This window comes from Puma concolor, chromosome B1 (genome assembly GCF_028749965.1).
Source record: "Puma concolor isolate L17-30 chromosome B1, mPumCon1.1.hap2, whole genome shotgun sequence".
In the NCBI taxonomy this organism is placed as follows: Eukaryota; Metazoa; Chordata; class Mammalia; order Carnivora; family Felidae; genus Puma; species Puma concolor.
The window spans coordinates 203548034-203566659 of record NC_141670.1 but is presented as its reverse complement, the minus strand read 5'-3'; the positions used below and the strand labels follow the sequence as shown (position 1 = coordinate 203566659).

Genomic DNA, 18626 nt, shown 5'->3' with positions numbered 1-18626 from the left:
CCTGCGCGCCGCTCGCGCCGGCCGCCCGCTCCCCGCGGTGCCTCCAGGCCGCCCCGCCCCAGGCCCGGCGCCGGGAAATGGGCGGGAAGGCCGCGCGGCGCGTGCCTGCACCCCCTTCCAATCAAGGCCGCCCGTCGTCCGTCCGCGGCCTCCCATTGGCTCGCTGTCTCCGGAGGCGGGGAGAGGGGGGCCGGGCATCTGCCTTACTCTTGGCCAATCGCCGGGCCCACCGCGCGCGCCCCTGGTTGCCCCTGGAAACCCAACAGCCGGCGTCCGGGATCGGTAGTGCCTGCGGAGCTGGAGAAGGATGGACGGCCTCTCCGAGCACCCTGGGGACCCCGAGGCGGAAGACGGAGATGTGGCGAGCCTGTCCTCGAAGCTGTCCGGGGTCAAGGCCATCTCAGGCCTCCAGTCCCCGGCCGAACCAACGGAGCCGGAGCCGGAGTCGCAACCGGAGCAGGGGACCGTAGAGGCTTCGGCAGGAGGCGCCGCCGAGGATGAGCCCGCCGAGTTCGCCGAGCCCCGGGAAGGGCCGGCGGCCACCGAGGCTGGGGGCGAGGCGGAGCCCGGAGAGCCGGAGTGGCCGGCCGAGCTCGAGCCCGAGCCGGAACCCGAGCCCCCGGAGCCGGCTGAGGCCGGGCCTGAGGAGACAGCCCAGCTGGGGCCTGAAGACGGGCTCGCGGAACCGGAGGAGCAGGCGGAGGCAGAGACGGAGGAGGAGGGGGACAGGGAAGTGGACGAGGAGGAGGAGGAGGAGGAGGAGGAGGAGGAGGAGGAGGAGAAGGAAAGAGAGAAGGTGGCGGCAGCTGTGGTCCAGCGCAGGAGGAAGGAAGCCCCGTCTCAGGTCTCTCTGCCTCTGTCCACCACCGGCCGGGAAGAGGCTGTGTCAGCTCGGGAGGCCGAGGGGGAGGAGAGGCAGGGGGCGGAGAGCGAGGAAATGGAGGAGCTGGGCCTGCTAAGAAGCCCGTGGAGAAGCCAGGTAAAGCTGAAAGATGAGGAGGACAGCCTCGACGATGAGGACGGTGAATGGACCGAAGAGGTGCAGAGGCTGCAGGAGCAGCAGCTGCGCGCTGAGCTCCTGCAACAGTACCAGTCGCTGGTGGCGGAGCGCGGCCACTACCAGCGCTACAACATTTACCTGCAGCACAAGATCTCCGAGGCGCTGCGCAAGAAGAAGGGCCCGGATGCAGCCCAGGTGCCCGACAAGGGCGCGGAGCCCGAGGCCCCGGGGAAAGAGCAAGCGTACCTGCGCTATCTGGCCATGCTGGAGGAGCTGAGGAAGCAGCGGGCAGACGACCTGGACTGGTATCACCAGGAGCTGGAGCAGCTGAAGCGGGAGGGCACGGAGGAGCTCGCCAGGGCGGAGAAGGAATGGCGAGCCTTCCAGGCGCTCAAGAAGCAGGTGATGGTGCAGGCCATGGGCGGCTCCTGGATGAGGGGCGGTCGCCAGGCCGCCCTGCGGCAGGTGGAGCAGATCCAGGCGCTGGAGGATAAGAAGGAGAAGGAGATGAGCGCCGTGAGGCTAGAGAACGTGCAGCTGAAACAGAGCTTGGTGCATCTCGAGACCCGGATGAGGGCCCAGGAGGACCTGACGGAGGGTCTGCTCCTCATCGATTTCGAACAGCTCAAGATTGAGAACCAGACCTTCAATGAAAAAGTCGAGGAGCGAAACGAGGAACTTTTAAAACTGCGCAACAAGGTGACCCACAACGTGCAAATCGTAACCCACGTGAAGGAAAAGCTACACTTCGTGGATTTACAAAATGCATGCAAGAAGTCACAGCTTTTGGAGATTGAGGCTCAGGTAGCCCTAAGGAGGGACATCTTGACCAAGACTAAGAAAGCCCGGGACGGCCTGAGGATTGACAACATCAAGTTGAACCAGAAGTGTGGGCTTCTGGGCAAGGAGCCACTCCTTTGCGACCTGGAAGAGAAAGTGGACAAGGCAAAACTGCTCAGGCAGCGTCTGGAATCCCTGAAGCGCCATCACGCCGGGCTCATTATGTCCTGCAGAGGCGTGAAGCAGAAGATGCGGGAAGCCAAAGCCTTTCTCCCATCTTAACACACACGATGATGGGAAGGGCCGGCAGAGCACCTTCCGTCGCAGCGACTCTCCGCCCTCGTGAAATCCGATTCTCCGCTCGTGGCCATCTTTAAAAGGCCTACAATATTGGGAATGGGGCTGTATTTTGTATCGACCTCATCATTTTTCAGCTTCCAAGTCCGTCCTGAGAGCAAAATTGGGTTAACAGTCGGTTTTACATGGCGTTAACTAAAATAGGCCCAGAGAAACACACACCAGGGATGGCTCGGTGTCCCGAACGTCTCACAAGAAGCTGTCTTTTAAAAAGCCTTTCCTTACCTGAGAAATTCCGTAATTTCAATGCCCCAATCCCGAGGAAAATGGTTCCTCCTCCGCGTGTGGGAGGGTCTGACAAATAGGCAGGGGACCAAGAAATTTCCTGTGCACGCCAATTATTAAATCCCCTTCGAATTTTTATTTTTTTATTTTTATTTTTTTTTAATTTTTTTTCAACGTTTATTTATTTTTTGGGGGGGACAGAGAGAGACAGAGCATGAACAGGGGAGGGGCAGAGAGAGAGGGAGACACAGAATCGGAAACAGGCTCCAGGCTCTGAGCCATCAGCCCAGAGCCTGACGCGGGGCTCGAACTCACGGACCGCGAGATCGTGACCTGGCTGAAGTCGGACGCTTAACCGACTGCGCCACCCAGGCGCCCCTCGAATTTTTAAAATATGTAGTCCTGAACATTTAAAATATGTAGTACATTCTCAATTCAAAGCTCCCTGATTACTTTAGATGAATCTAAAACTGTGGTGTGTGTAGGCAGCACTAGCGACTGGGTAACGAGACTGGGTAAGAAACAAGACGCAGGAAACAGGAGAAATGATACATAGGAAAAGGAGCTGTGGTTTTGTCCTCTTTCCTTTTGCCATGAGAGGGGGCTCAGTCTGCTTGACCGTTCACGTTTGTTTCTGGCTCAATGACGGTCTTCAATTCTAATGAAATGTTTTCTTGGATCCTCTAAAGAAACACATTTGTCTATACAAAAACATGCACTTTTATTTTCCAGTGAAGACAAAATGATGATTGTATTGCGTTTGGCCAGGTGCACAATATAGGGAATAGTGACTACCAACTGTCCATGAGCCTTTTGTTTCCAGCAAGATAGTTGTGGATCTTGGGCCCTCACTATGCACATGATTTTACTCTGTTTCCACTCTTGACATGTCTATCATTCCTTGTGTTAATGTAAGAAATGCCTGATAGGTCTGCCTCTTTAATCCAGAATCAGTGATTAACATTTGCAGTTTCCTCCGATGCTTCTGGAGCTGGGGGTTTGGCTTTATTTCTCCTTAATTTTATAATTTTTTAATCTTTAATTTTTGAGAGAGAGAGAGACAGAGTGCATGCGGGGGGAGGAACAGAGAGAGAAGGAGACACAGAATCCAAAGCTGGCTCCAGGCTCCCAGCTGTCAGCACAGAGCCCGATGCGGGGCTCGAACCCACAAACCGCGAGATCATGACCTGAGCCGAAGTCGGACGCTCAACCGACTGAGTCACCCAGGCGCCTCTCTGCCTAATTGTAAATTGAATTTTGAGCCGTGCAGATGTGAGATCAGAAGTGTTCTCCCATCCGCAAACTTAAGTAGGTCCTAGGAGGAGTGACCTGTTTGGTGCTGAACACCTTGACACAATGGTAGAAGGCCTGCTCTAGGCAGATGACTCGGTGGGTCGTGGGTACTTCACAATTATTTTACCTTTGGGTGATGCGATCTTACGTTCCCTTTCAAGCCAATGAAGGTTGGTGAAAATCCCTTTTCTAACTTCTACAGCTTAAATACACTCCTTTACAGGATCAGGCTTACCCAACCCGGGGGAGTAAAAAGCATTCACTTCCTGCTTCCACCCTCCTTCTCCCCGACAGTCGTTTTCTCCCCTCTACCCGGTTCCTCAAGGCCAAAGAGAAGGTGTAACTCACCAGCAAATGGAACTTGATCTTCCGCGTGCCTCAGGCTAAAAGCAGCACAGGCCACTGGGTTCTTCTGTGGTTGGGAAGGCTTCAAAGTGCAACTGGCAACAGGCACCTGCCTTCCCCAAGCAAGCAGCTTTCGTTGCAAGAGTGCGTATCCCTTGGGTTCGCTAGGGGGGAAATGGGTATTTTCAGCTGACTCTGACCCACTGGCAGTTAGCCAGGCTGAACCAAGCACTCCTGAACCAGCCCTGAACCAGGCTCTCGTGAGCACAGAGAGACTGATGAAGTTGGCATTGCTTTAAGCTGCAGAGTTACCGGCGTTCTCTCCAATTACATTATCTCATGCCGGAGATGTTACAATTAATTAGAAGACCAAGAATGTGTTGATTACTTCCTAGCGAGGGTCCTAATTAGATTACGGGAGAGCTCTTAATCGTGAAATAGCCACGCATTCACACGTGGTTTCTTTCGACTGCCTCAGAGGAGGGAATGCCACACCCCGCCCCCCCCCCCGTCTTCCTGATGTGCCCTCTGTGCCCCACGGCCACCTGTGTTTAGCCCCATCCCAGCCTCTGACCCACTGCTTTATGACCGTCTGCTTAGTTCTCTGGACCCCAGTGAGACAGAGGCCCTCAGGGTAAGTAGACGGTCGTCCTCCCCAGTAGTCAATACAAAGCCTAACACATAATCAGTGCTCCATAATTTGCCGGGTTAATACATCAACATCATGCCACTCTCCTCTTCTGAAAATAAGTTACTTGAATGCCTATTGTATGCCAGGAACTGCTAAGTGCTCTATCGGGTTCTAAAATGATCACAGGTAGAAAGAGGATGTCTCCAGAAGTAGGAGCAATGAGAATGACAGGGTCTTGGAAGGACACCACTCCAGAGACCGAGTCCATTCTGGCAGGGACCACTTCCGAAGAGCCTCCCTTCCTCTAGAAGATTCGGGAGGGGGGGGGGGGAGGGCGGGGCTGGACTAGAAATCTCTAAAATCAAAGGCTAGAGATTTTGTCACCTTGTCAAAAATTCAGGCCCGCAAAATGCAGGCACAGAAAAATCTGAGATGTTACGTGAAACTTCTTTTTAAATTGGTCCGAGTCGAGGGGCACCTGGCCGACTCAGCTGGTTAAGTGTCCAACTCGTGATTTCGGCTCAGTTCATGATCTCACTGTTTGGGAGTTCGAGCCCCATGTCAGGTTCTGTGCTGACAGCACAGAGCCTGCTTGGGATTCTCTCTCCTGCTCTCTGACCCTCCCCTACTCTCTGTCTCTCAAATATTAAAAAAAAAATAAATGGGTCTGAGTCGGAAGTGTCCCAGGCCACTTTTGTCTGTTTGTGGCCCCAGGGTCAGGAGGGAATCAGGCAGTACCTACATGGAGCCCAAGGCATCTGAAAAGGAATTAGTAGGTGAAAGTCATTTTTGGAGACTTACCCATTTCAGATTATAAAATTACCTAAGTGGTCAAACGCTTTCTTTCTTTGTAAGTTGGTCTGAGCCATAATTTAGATTTTTGCCCCTGGTCGGGGATGCCTGTCTGATATGATAAAGTCACTCAAAATTAATGCACCCCACTTTGGAACTTCCGTCTTCAACTTGGAAGACAGTCTTCGTGAGGACAAATTGTACAAGCAATGTGGTCGGGAACGACTCCGGGTTGGGGGGACCCGCCTCTGAGCGGCCGGCGGGAGCAGGGGCCACACAGGCTGGGCACCGCTCGGGCCCACACCTCCTGCTTGCCAGGCATGCTCCTGTCGTAACCACAGTCTGAACAGGCACAGGTTTGAATGAATACATTTCCACCCGCCCCAGCTTTCTCCCTGATGCAGGCTTCTAATATTTCACCCAAAAGACGCCACGATGAGCACAGAGATGCATCGAGGAGGAAGACCATGTAGCACCCGCAAATGAAGGCTTTGGCATCAGGCTGAGCTGGATTCTGGTCTCTTCTGTGACCTGGGACAAACACTCGACGTTTCTAAAGCTCAGCGTGCTCCCTGGTACGATGGGGTAAACGTAAGAAAATGTCAAGCGTATGAAAAAAGTGTCTTTCCTAGGTGGTGAGATTATGATTTTTATTTTTTGTGTGCTTTGGGGCATTTCCAAATTGTATTTAACATGCATCCGATAATTAGAGGGAAGACACTGATTTTTACAATTCGTAAGTTCACCGAGAGTTCAGACACTGAAAGTCTGTATGTCGAGAGCACGAATCTAGCTCTGTATGGTGACGCGTTTCTTTAGATGACACAAGTAATTCAGCATCTTTTTTAATCCTCACGAGCCAGGGGATGGAAGCCGGTACGCTTTTTAAAAGAGAAATGACGGGGCGCCTGGGTGGCGCAGTCGGTTAAGCGTCCGACTTCAGCCAGGTCACGATCTCGCGGTCCGTGAGTTCGAGCCCCGCGTCGGGCTCTGGGCTGATGGCTCAGAGCCTGGAGCCTGTTTCTGATTCTGTGTCTCCCTCTCTCTCTGCCCCTCCCCCGTTCATGCTCTGTCTCTCTCTGTCCCAAAAATAAATAAAAAACGTTGGAAAAAAAAAAAAAAAGAGAGAAATGAGGCTGACGCAGTTTAAATACTTCTGCTGGCGTGGCCGTGCCCGGCGGAGCACCCCCTCTTGGCGCCAGCCGGCTGCAGGCGCAGTGGTGCTCACGGAGGAGCCCGAGCTGCCTTGAGCCAGCCAGCGCTCCAGGCCTCGCAGAAATACCCGGGGACTTGCGGTCACGGCGAGCCGCTGGGTGGGCGGCTGGGTGCTGTGGCGTCTCCCACGGCCCCATCTGAGGTCTCGCCTCGGCTCTAAGGCCTCCCTCTGCTGGCCAGCGGCTCCCCTCAAGGTCCCGCGGGGACCCCTCCCTGTGCTGCTGGAGTATCTCATTCCCTCTCTGGGCCTTTGCGGCAGGTGCACGTTGGGTGTTTGAACTGTCCGCCCCCAGCGTCCACAACCTCCATCCCCAAGGCTCGTACGTCCCCAAGGTCCTCCCGGAGCTGGCTGGCATGGCTGCCTCCTTCCCGGCAGGCTGGGCCTTACACCCAGGAGGCATTCGGGTGAGTGAATCCAGGCCTCGCCCCGCACCCCGCACTTGGGAGTTGAGGTCAGGGCCAGAGGAGGAAGGCCTGTGCCCTGGGGAGGGGGCCGGCAAGGGCTCAGGAGCCACAGGGCCGGAGTCTGAACCCCAGGCCCGTCCAAGCAGACCAGCTCTCGGCATCACACCCGCGGAAAGGGGACGCTGACAGGGCTGCTGTGGAGAGAAATGGGGCCTGGGGTGGGTGAAGCGGTGCAGTGAGCCCCAGGACACGACTGCCGTCCACCGTGGCCACCCTCGCGGCCACAGTCCCTCAGAGCCTGTGCCAAGTGGAGAAAAGAGAACTGCGGCCCAGAGCAGCGACGGGACCCCCTCGTGAGGACAGATGGGAGCCTTGTGCTGGGGGCCAAACATGGCGAACGCTGTGACAGTGAGCTGCGCGGTCCCCGGGGAAGGTCAGCGGGGAGGCCAGTCCTGGGGCGGAGGGTGCGGAGGTCCCCAGGGCGCGGACACCGGAGGGGCGGCAAAGTCCGCCTGGGGACAAAGAAGGCAGGAGCCCCAAGGGCCGCATACTTTCTGGCCAGGACTCGACAGGCTCCTCCCCGGGCCTCCAGCCCTTGGTTCCAACCGCCCAGCGCCCCACCGACGAACGTGAGCACACACGTGACCTCTCGGACACTTACGTTCTCAGCCACGGACAGGGACGGAGGTGCACAGCAGCCCGGGAGGAGCCCACGGTCACTTGGAGGGTGGCGGTGGTGCCGGACCGCGACACCAGCACTCCGAGCAGGCTCCAGGGTGAGTGTGCACCAGCTGCTGGGTCGGGCGCAGAGGTGTGAGCAGCGAGCCTGGCGGCACGCGGCACCAGACCACGGGGGTGGGCAAGTCTGAGGTTCCCCTTCAGCTTGGGGTGGGGGCACACGAAACTCCCAAATCCCTTGACCAAATTAACTGCTTCACTGAACTGGGCCTCGGTGGATCTTCAACCAGCACGACGCTCGAAGTCAGGTGTTGCCATTTTTAAGGTGGGAACTTCAATTTTAAACCAAGCGACAGTGAACACAAGTAACAATTTTACATGACTTTTATTTAATAAAACCACATATTTACAGTTCAAAAAGTCCTAATCTGATAGACTTTACTAAATAAAATTAAAGGTTAACTGTACAGGCAATTAAAACATGATATGTAGCAAGTATTACCAGGAATTTTTCTATCAGCAAACTATTTAAAATAGTCAAAAACTGAGCAGTTAAAAAGTACCATTTAAAGTGAACAATGTTTCTAGGTGAGCTTTCGGGGACCGGTGGGGACGCAGCTTTTGACCCTAAAGTGCCAGACGCGCCAAGGTCCCGAGCCTGAAGTCCTGGAAATCGCGGGCACATGAAGGGGAAAGTGCAGACTTCCAAAGGGGCGTGGCATTTCTACTTGTTTCCAGTTTTCCTCAACGGTAGCGTCCAACAGAGATGCCCGGCCGGGTGCCCTCTGCTGCCCTCTGCGGAAAGGGGCCACGGGACCCTGCGTGGGGACTCAGGACCCCCGGCCTGTGAGGGGGACACATCAAACCGCAAGACCTCACGTGGTCCCTGAACAGGTCACGGAAACCTCTTCCGAGCTAAAGATTCGCTAAGGATTCCCGGTCGGCATGGGATCCCGTTTAAAAACTTAATGCATCAGTAGTGACGTAAATCGAAAGAGATTTAACGTCCAACTGTTGGGACAAAAAAGGGTTAAGGGCTGGGTTCTGAATGCACGTGACGTCCCACAAACGCGTTCCGCGGCAGTGGCACAAATGCCCCTGTGGCGTCGCTTCCTGTCCCGATTTAGGAACATCTTTATGTACAGTAAGAAAATATATACATCTTTCCGGACAGAACGCCCACATCACGGAACGCAAGTCAGCACGTGTGGGAGGAACGGCCGGGCCGGGCGAGGGGCCGGCTCAGTGTGGGTTACATTCAGCATCGCGGTGTCCGGGGACGGCTGCGTCTGGAAGCGCGAGACCTCGGTGAAGACGGGACGCCCCCCTCCCCGCCCCCAGAGGTGGGGAGAGTCAGCACTTGAAGGCTGAGGCAGAAAGTGTATCCAAGATGATCTGCAACCTCCTGGGAGAACTCGGTTAAGCAGACACGGGGCGAAGGCAGTTCGAGAAAACAGGACACACGGAAGAGGGCTGGGGTGAAGGGCACGAACGGGGCCCCGGCTCCGCAACTGGCCGTCGCACCTGCGCGTGTCGGCAGCGGACGTGGCGGGCACGGAAAACCCGTAAGGGCGAGGTCACGGTCGGGCCCCGGCCCCCTGCCGGTCTCCTTGCTGCATGCCTGCTCTCGGGGCCGAGGGCGGACGTGCAGCTGAGGGGGCGGCGGAGGGCCGGGCGCAACCGACGGTGCCCTCGCCCCGTCCACGGGCGCTCGCACAGCCCGGCTGGCACAAGGGAGCCGGCTTCCACACAGCTGCCCGTCCTTCGGGCTACTCCGTGTGAAACCGCTCGTGTCTTTGAGTTTGGATAAACAAAGCTCTTACAACAAAATTCGTAAAAGTCAGTCAAGGGAAAGTCAGAACAAGAAAGCTGCCGGCTGATGAACGTGGGGGAAACCAGCTAACGTGGGGAGAGGCGCACAGGACAAACACCGAGAGCCCCGAGTGGCCCGTCGTCCGTACCACTGGAAGCGTGCGGCCTGCTCATCGGCCCTCACCTCGGTCTACCTTGAAGCCGAGTACGCGAGGAGGGAACATCTGGTACCAGGACCGGTCCTGCCGTTCAGGTGACAACAGAAAGAGCAGCAGCCCGTGACAGCAAGGGAGCAGGCTCCCCGCCCCACCCCCCCCAAGCCGCCTGGCCTCCGCAGACGGGAGGCGTGGGGGTCCTCCCGTGCTCTTTCCGCCAGGTCTCGGGCCGTCCGTGTGAGCAGCTCTTCTGCTCAGGAGCTGGAGGGCGCAGCAATCTCGGAGAGCACGGGTGCCCCGGAACCTCAGCGTGCATGGGACTCGTGCTGGGATTCTGTCAAGGCCACGATGGAGAAACGCCAACCCAGAGGTCAGGTCGAATCCCAGGGAGCCCTGGGGCACTCGTGCGTGACCGCCCTGGGACAGCCCATTCTCCCTTCCCACAAGCTTGGGTAGGTGGGCTGTGAAAACATCACCTCCAGCTCTGGACAGGTCGTCCCGGGAACGGAATCGACAACCCCTTCCCTACTCACGTACGTAAATGAGCCAATAACCTCTCCGAGGCCTCCCCGGGAGGATTTCTCACACACCTTGGCTAAGGAAGACTGTAATGTACTTTTCATTAGTTGACATAAAAGCATGACAATTTAATTAACTTTCGCTGAAATAAGGGGGGAGGGGGGGATTAGCCACTGCCTTAGGTTGAAACCGTGCAGAGTACGCAGTGTTGGCCCTGGTCAACACTGGCTCATCTTTCCACCGAGCTTCTTAAGGCTAAGCCTTGGTGTAGTTCTTTGAAAGTTGTTTGTTTTGTTTAAGGCCAACTCCAGTGTTAGGATCAAACGTGAAAACAGCCCGTTCTCATCCGCGGTCAGCGCGTGCGTGCGTGCGTCCGAAGCCACGCAAGGTGCCACCTGGAGGTCTGCTCGGTGCCGAGCGCGGGTCCGCCTGTCCCCTCAGTGTCTGAGCGACGGGCTGCCTTTCTCCACGTCCCGGCTGTCCTTCTGCAGCGCGGTCAGTACCTGGAAGCACAGGGGACGCCCGTGGGTGATCTGCAAGGACACTGGACACAGGTGTGGTGACGGGACGCACGGCCTCCTAGCAGGGGCCTCTGCCTCCCCACGTCCGCCGCTGCCCTGTTCCGCCTTCAACACCCGCAGCCAGGGCCCTCTCCCAGACGTGAGAATCCAACCGTGCCGCCTCCGGCTAACGTCCTACAACCATGTCCCAGCAGCCACGGTACCAATGTCCACACGGGGCTACAGCGTTCTCCTCCCACATCCGGCTCCAGCCCCTGGGCTCACCACCCCCAAGCCAGGCCACCCGCTCCAGCACGCCAACGAGCGCCCCCGGACCGTTAGCGCGGCCGCTCCCTGCCTGCCTCTCCGCTTCAGCAGCAAACCGTGCTAACAGACCCGGGCTCTTCTCGGGCCCTCCCGAGCTGCCCCAAAGTGACTTGGCTCCCAGCTCTGTGCTCTCTCGGCCGTTGGTTAACACCTTCGTTTTTAAAGACACTACACTCCACTGCGACGGCTTAACACAGCAGTGGCAACAGCAAGAGCTCCCTAAGTCGGCGCAGCTCGCGCACAGCGGCTGTTAGCGCACAACAAGCCCCGCAGTCAGGCACCTGAACGACGGGCGCTCAAGAGATCGGCTGTTCAAGCAGCACACACGTTCCAACCTGGATCTGCCTGACTCCAGAACCAAGCGCTCATCTCCTGAGGCCAGGCCCTGTGTGACTTCAACTGAATCACAAATTACATGGGGTAGAGCAGAAACATCTTCTGTAGGTTTCAAATAAATTGCACGGGAAGACTAACGGTAGATAAAGGTCCCCCTGTCCAGCTCTGCCTCCATGGGACTGCCAAGCAGACGCGGACGTCTACTGGTTTTGGAAAGCTCGCCAGGGTCTTAACCCGAAGCACAGCATTTGGGAGAAGGTATACAGACCACAACTCCTGTGGGACTTAGAACGGTACAAACTCGACGCCCACCTGCACCCCCAGCATCAAGGCCAACGACTATCACGATCCCATTATTAGAAAACGTCCTACTGTTCACGAGCCTCTGACCTAGCTTTAACCAAACATTTTTACCTTATCCTAAAACACAAGAAGCGACACAGAAGACCTGGGTTTCCTCCTTCCCTGCGTGTGTGTGTGTGTGTGTGTGTGTGTGTGTGTGTGTGTGTGTGTGTCTGTCTGTCTGCGCCTGCCTGTCGGCGGGGGGGGACACATGGGGATGTGCGGGCTGGGTACCAGTGACAAGCAAAGGAAGGTCGGCAGACCCATGACTGCACGTGTAGACAGTAGGCACAGTCCCACGAGCTGCACGAAGGCTGCCAGGGAAGGCCTCGGCTCACTGCCGCGACTTCAGGGAACCACCGTGAGCAGGTGCGTCAGGAAGACCGCAGCACACCCTCCCGCGCAGGGCACACGGCCCAGGCAGTGCCCACCTTCAAACTCTCAACCATCCTGAACCTGTGGCCCCGTGTCTTCATTTCGCACCGTCCGCTTATTTCTTAACCAGAGGAAGGCTCTTCCTCTGCCTGTCACCAGATCCCTGCTAAGCGGACCGCCAGTCCTGCTCACACACGAGCCGAGCGTATCCTGTCCCAGTTTTACTGAGGCGTACTTCCTTACCGCGTCATCTGTCCGGTGAGAGCGTACCGCTCGCTCAGTGGCGTGTAGCGTGTCCATCCACGTGTGCGACACTACCGCGGTCCGCTTTAGAGCGTCTTCACCGCCTCAAGAAGGACCCTGCGAACTCCCGTCCCCGCTACCCTACCCGATCTCGCCCACTGCCTGGGGAACCACTCACCTGCCCTGGACTTGCCTACGAGCGGAATCATAGGGCACGTGGCCTTCAGCGTCTGGCTTTCTCACACACAACACACGGTTTTCAAGGCTCACCCAAGTATGCAGCAAGGCAGCACGTATGCAGCATTTCAGAAATGCAAAGCCCATCACCCTCAGCACAAAACAGGGCCTCTCCCCGCCCCCAGTTAAGACCAGGGGAGCACCTCATGGTATTGCCCAAGGTCCCGTCACAACTGCCGTGCTTCTCCCCAAAAGAGCCAGACGGGAAGGGAGTCTGCCAGCCAGACCGAACAGCACATCACAGGGCAGCAAGGACAGAAGGGGCCAGCTCAAGGGCCAGGACAGCAGACCCAGGTGACAGGGGAACTTCCCTCTGGTTAATCAATGTACTCCATCGTACGCTTTCAAAAGGGTGAATTTTATGGTACATAAATTACATCTCAATAAAACTGTTATAAAAATAAATAGGCTGCTGGAGCCTGATCACCTTCGCAGTATTACGACCAAACATAAACACCCGAACACGATCAAGCCGGTGGATCTAACAGTCACTTTACAGGAAATCGCCCGTACTGAAGACCACGGTCAACACCCCTGCAAGGGTACAGCCAGCAAGATCGAGACCCTGGGAAACCCTGTAGATCCAATGACCTCATTTCTTCAATAAATACAGAAGGAGGGATAAAAGGTGGGGTATATGGATTTAAAATCTCCCACTAACACCCTCTCAAAAAATAAATAAACATTAAAAAAATTGCTTAAAAAAATAAAGGTGGCACCTGGGGTGGGGGGGTGGGAGGCTCAGTCAGTTAAGCGTCTGACTTCAGCTCAGGTCATGATCTCATAGCTCATGGGTTCGAGCCCCGGGTCGGGCTCTGTGCTGACAGTTCAGGGCCTGGAGCCTGCTTCGGATTCTGTGTCTCTCTCTCTCTCTCTCTCTCTCTCTCTCTCTCTCTGCCCCTCCCCTGCTCATGCTGTCTCTCAAAAAACAAATAAACGTTAAAAAAATCGTTGAAATCTCCCACTAACACAAAGGGTAAATGAGGGATGTGCTGTTTGGCATACACAGGGGAGTAGAAACGTCCACAGATAACTTCCCAGTGCGACCTGCCGCTCAGACAAGCTTTGAGCCTGTAAGGCTCAAATAAGCCTGTAAGAAGCAAGGCTTTTTTCCTTTTTTGCCCAATAAAGACTTGGAACCAGCAACACCGGCTAATCCCCCAGGGGACAACCCTAGACGGGACGTCCAGAGGAGGTGAGAGGGATCTAGAAGGAGGCCCAGGTTGGACTCGCTCCCACAGGGCAGCTCAGCCACTCCCCCAACTCAGCCACCAGAGGGCCAGAGGACACAGCCCAGGGGAGCCACCCTTCAGCCCTCCTGCCCTCCGCTGACCGCTGAGGGCAAGCATTTCGCCTTTGTGGGTCTCGTCTATTGATCAGCGATGGGGGACAATCCCTTCCGCCCGGCGCCAAGCACAGCAGTGGGGGTGGTGGCGGCGGCGCCTGGTTTTACAAAATGCCTTCTAACCTGTGGACAGCATAGTGGCCCCCCGGCGCCACTGCAGAATGGCTGAGAGGCTTCTGTTACCCGCCCCTCCACCTGTCCATCCGATGACCCCCCGTGGCAGAGCCCAGCCTCAAACCCAGGCTCCTCATCTCCGGTCCAAGGAGGACTTTCTTCAGAGAGGGCTGGTTTCTCAAAAGGCAGCAATGAACTTCCTCAGTCATGCTACTGAGGCAAACTGCTCTGCAGGGAAAAGAGAACGAAGGATCCGTTTACCTGAGCCCACTTCTTGTTTCGACTTTGCATCTGAATTGTAGCTATGGAGGCGAAAACTTCCTCCGCGGGCAAGTCCTCTGGGAGCCTCGTAAGGAACTGGGCTATGTGAATGAAGTCCATCTTGGTCAGGATGTCCTCAAACAGCTTCAGGATGCCCAGGGCCGTGCGGAACAGAAACTCCTCCCCGTCACGACAGAACACATCCCATATGCGACAGGCCAGGTCGAGGGGCAAAGACTTACTATATAAGGTAAAGATCCTAGAAAAAAAAAGTTTTGAGTTTTTCAGGTTTCAGATGGCACAAAGAGTGAGTTCGGAGTTCAGGCCTAATTCGTTAAGAACACTCCCTGAGTCAGTGATGTTCATACTTAGACACAAGGTGCGGGGGTCGAGGCCCACATTCATTCTGAAGGCCGGTTTTATAAAAAAGCACTATCGGCTTTCATGCAGATTCTCTGTACCTTCTCTATATTGCTGACTCTGATTGCATCCATTCAACAAGTATTTATCGAGAATCGACGATGTGCTTACTCTGTGGTAGGCGCTGGACCCAAGGTTAAGAGCTTAGAGTCTCAGGCAAATCGAAACAGTCAACAGAACCCTGTAACCAGTGTAGGCATGTGCACGTTACTTCTCAAGAGTGCTGTGTACTTTCTCCCCCTGGGAGTCTGTGAAGGAACAAACCAAACTCTTCCACGAGAAACCGATCTTGTACTTAACGGAAACCATCAGGTGAAAAAGTGAAGCGCACAGGCACTCTCTTAAAATACGGTGACAATTACCATCCAAACTACCCAACAAATACCATCTTGGGTGACCAACTGCATCCTCGGGTTTAAGCATTTCTAACCCGGAAAGTGCCCGTGTCACAAAGCGAGGCGAATCCAAAGAGACGCAGGCCAAACGGATTGTCTGTGAACCCACCCTCCTCCCTCAGCCGGGAGACGCAGCCCGGGTGCCATCCCCAGGACGTCTGCTGACCCCCAGGACCAGCCAGATGCTCCCTCTGACCCTGGGGCTTATAACTCGTGTTTGCCCTGCTGCTCCCCACAGAGACGCTCAAGAGCAGGGACCCTGGCCAATTCCCTCCAGGCGAGCATGTGGCACAGCACCCGGCCGTCTCTGCTGAGTAGGTAAGTGAGTCGGCACTCCGCCAATCTGCTCCAGTGTCCCAGACGTTAGCGGCTCTCGCCACCTCCTCCCCAGCAGCAGTGTTCATCAGAAGTGGGGATTCTCGGGGCGCCCGGGTGGCTCAGTTAAGTGCCCGACTTCGGCTCAGGTCATGAACTCAGGGTTCATGAGTTCGAGCCCCACTCTAGGCTCCGAATTCTCTCTCTCTCTCCCCCTTTCTCCCTGCCCCTCGCTCACTCTTGCTCTCGCTCTCTCTCAACAATTTAAAAAATGTGACAAAGAAGTGGGGCTTCTCAGTTGCTGGGGCACGTCCCCTGTCCCTCCCGGAGAATCGCCCGTCCACGGTTTCAGTTTTCCCTTAGTGCCCGTGCCAGCTCTACACACACAGGGCCCGTGAAGGCACCGGGGCTCCAGTGTTGGACTCAGACTACGGCGCTGCCCTGGTCAGAGAGTAACGTCCAGCCTCCAACAGCAGGACTCTGCTTCCTATGATAGATGCCACCGCAAGTTTGTGCCATCCTGGCAAACGCGCTCACGAGGCTCCCGCGCACGGGCTCTCCTGTCTGCAGTGAACTCCAAACTCTCACGTGGCAGCGTGCTCAGCCCCAGAAACAGCCTTTCCCCCAGAGCCCAGAGGAACACTTCAGGCAGTCCGGGGCGTGCATGCAAAAGAGCATGCTAATTAAGACCCCAAAATATCCAAGGCTACCAAACTCTAACAAGAGTTTTAAGGAAGGCATAACAATTTAGATTTCATTCGGCCCAGACGATGGAACAGGCAGACAAGTGTCACAGGAAGGCCCTACCTCATACAAACCACAAGAGCTAAGTTTAAACTGAGGACCTACTATGTGCCGGGCACTACAGCAGGCACATCACAAGCACCCCCCACTCAACAGCCAGAAGCACCCTGGGAGATGGGTTCTGTTAGCTCATTTGACCACAGGGAACTGAGTCCCAGGTCCTGCCACCGGTAAGTGACAGAGCCAGGCTGCGAACCGGACTCCAAAGCCCATACCCTAAACGATCGGACTGCTTGCTCTACACGGTACCTGGCGAGACACTGTTGAAACCTGGCTGTTTATCTGGTTATTTATTTTTAAAGATTTCATTCTTAAGTAATCTCTATGCCCAATGTGGGACTAAAAGCCCACAACCCTGACATCATTCACGGACTGAGCCAGCTGGGTGCCCCAGGCCACTTTGTTTTTTAAAGTCACAACAAGACTTAAGCCTGAATTGTTAACATCTCAAAAACGGAAAACCATTTTATCATTCGGTCAAGAAAACACAGTTAAAGAAAGATCCAAGAGACTTTTTTACGTTTATTTATTTATTGTTAGTAATGTCTATAGAGATTAATCTAGAGATCAAGACCACACGTTCCATCGACGGAGCCAGCCAGGCGCCCCACTTTTTTTTTAAGTTTATTTATTCATGAGATCCAAGAGATTTTTTTGTTTCTAGTCTGAATCTAGAGAACATTCTCAGTTCTACCTACAAAACGCACATTATTAACGCTATAAAAAAAAGTGCAGAACTGACCTCCTCCAAGATACTCTCTCACCTGCCAGTTCATTCCTGGAAAGCAAACCCTTGACATCTTAAAAGCAGCGTCTTAATAAAAAATTATCGGAAAACAGACAAAGCAACAGGCAAAGAGCAGAGTAACAACGAAAAAAATGCGTGTGACGTGACCTCCCTGGGTTCAGATTCACGTGCGCATCTCCACAAACTACTTTAGCCGTCCTGAACTTTGTAAAAGTAAACATCTGAATGATCAAGAACGCCACGGCCAGTACCCGCCACACACCCCTGCTGAGGCCTCGCGTCCATCCGTACCAGGCTCTTCCGCTGCTGCATGTGGAAACTGCCCACACCCGAGCCCTTCTGACGCTGAGCAGATCGGTCCGTCCGTGAAGGTAAGTACCTCTGAGCCTACTGCTAAACGCTAATCTCTGTGTTTTGGTGACGAGGCTACGTGGCATCAGACAAAGGGACAAAGTTCCCTGCCCTCTGGAGCAAAGGGGATAAAGTACCCAGCGTGTCAGACGCTGAACAAACACAAGCAGGGGTAGGAGACACGGACTGCCGGCCTGGATGTGCACACACGTGCGAATGCACACACACACTTCTCAACGGGATGGATGAGGAAGTGGCGTGTCCATAAAGCCCTGAAAAAGAGGCCACAAGCCAAGGGAGGTCTGGACGGTGTCCAGCCAAAGGAAGGTGTCTCCAGCTGTGAGGAAGGAGTGAACCTGGCACAGTCGAGGAGGAACAAGGAGGTCGCTGGGCCGAAGGCAAAAAGAGCAAAGGAGAGAATTCCACAGAGAAGCCCATGCAGACCCGGGCCCGGCACGGGCGGGCCTTACCGGCGGCTACGAGGTCTTTGGGTTTTATTCTACATGCAAGGCAAAACCGGCAGAGGGTCTGACCTGACGAGGCCCCTGTCCACGGTGCTGAGACGTGCCCGTCGCGGACACGGGCCTCCCTGGGCAGTCGCTGAAACCACCCAGGCGAGGTCAGAGGAGGCAGGCCGCAGTGGAGGCGGCCAAAGCGGAGGAACTCTGGTCTCCGCGGTGGATAAATGCAACAGAGGAGTCAAGGACGCTGGGTTTCAGCCGTGCAACCTGAAGGATGGAGCTGTCGCTTAAGGAGACGTGGGGTCTCTGGCTGCGTCATCAACGTCAAGAGGTGAGTGTGAGGACACGCGGTCTGAGTGTCAGACGTCCAAGTGGCCAAATGATTTCATCCTTTATTTAGGACCTGGAGTTCAGGAGGGCTCTGGGCTGGCGACAGTCGGTGCAGAGATGGTACCAAACAGAGGCAGCGTCCCAGCACCAGACAGGGAAGAATGACAAACGTTGAACTGATCCCCGACACATTCCCATGTAGGAAAGTGAGCTGAGCCACACTGCACATCATTCACTATTTTATGTGCAGACACAGAATCGTCAGGGCCCCGAACGTCACACCTTAAATAAAATGCGCCTTTTAAAGACAACATTTTGGGGGCGCCTGGGTGGCGCAGTCGGTTAGGCGTCCGACTTCAGCCAGGTCACGATCTCGCGGTCCGTGAGTTCGAGCCCCGCGTCGGGCTCTGGGCTGATGGCTCGGAGCCTGGAGCCTGTTTCCGATTCTGTGTCTCCCTCTCTCTCTGACCCTCCGCCGTTCATGCTCTGTCTCTCTCTGTCCCAAAAATAAATAA

At 55.4% G+C, this 18626-nt stretch overlaps 2 protein-coding genes across 10 annotated transcripts in view; one reads left to right on the top strand and one right to left on the bottom strand.

Annotated features, from left to right (window-relative positions):
• The first annotated feature begins 94 nt into the window (after positions 1–94).
• CFAP184 (cilia and flagella associated protein 184) lies at positions 95–2500 on the top strand. Its single transcript, XM_025921633.2, has one exon. The coding sequence runs from the start codon at positions 308–310 to the stop codon at positions 2060–2062; it is 1755 nt and encodes a 584-aa protein (XP_025777418.2). The 5' UTR covers positions 95–307; the 3' UTR covers positions 2063–2500.
• Positions 2501–8087: 5587 nt separating this feature from the next.
• Positions 8088–18626, bottom strand: part of TBC1D14 (TBC1 domain family member 14) — a 110156-nt gene continuing 99617 nt past the window's right edge. For all 9 annotated transcript variants that reach the window (XM_086705517.1, XM_086705515.1, XM_025921755.2 and 6 more), the window contains 2 exons: positions 14288–14546; positions 8088–10710 (listed from right to left, as the gene is read on the bottom strand). In XM_086705517.1, the coding sequence (XP_086561643.1) occupies positions 10645–10710; positions 14288–14546 (325 nt within the window). In that variant the 3' untranslated portion in view covers positions 8088–10644. The remainder of the gene's footprint in view (positions 10711–14287; positions 14547–18626) is intronic.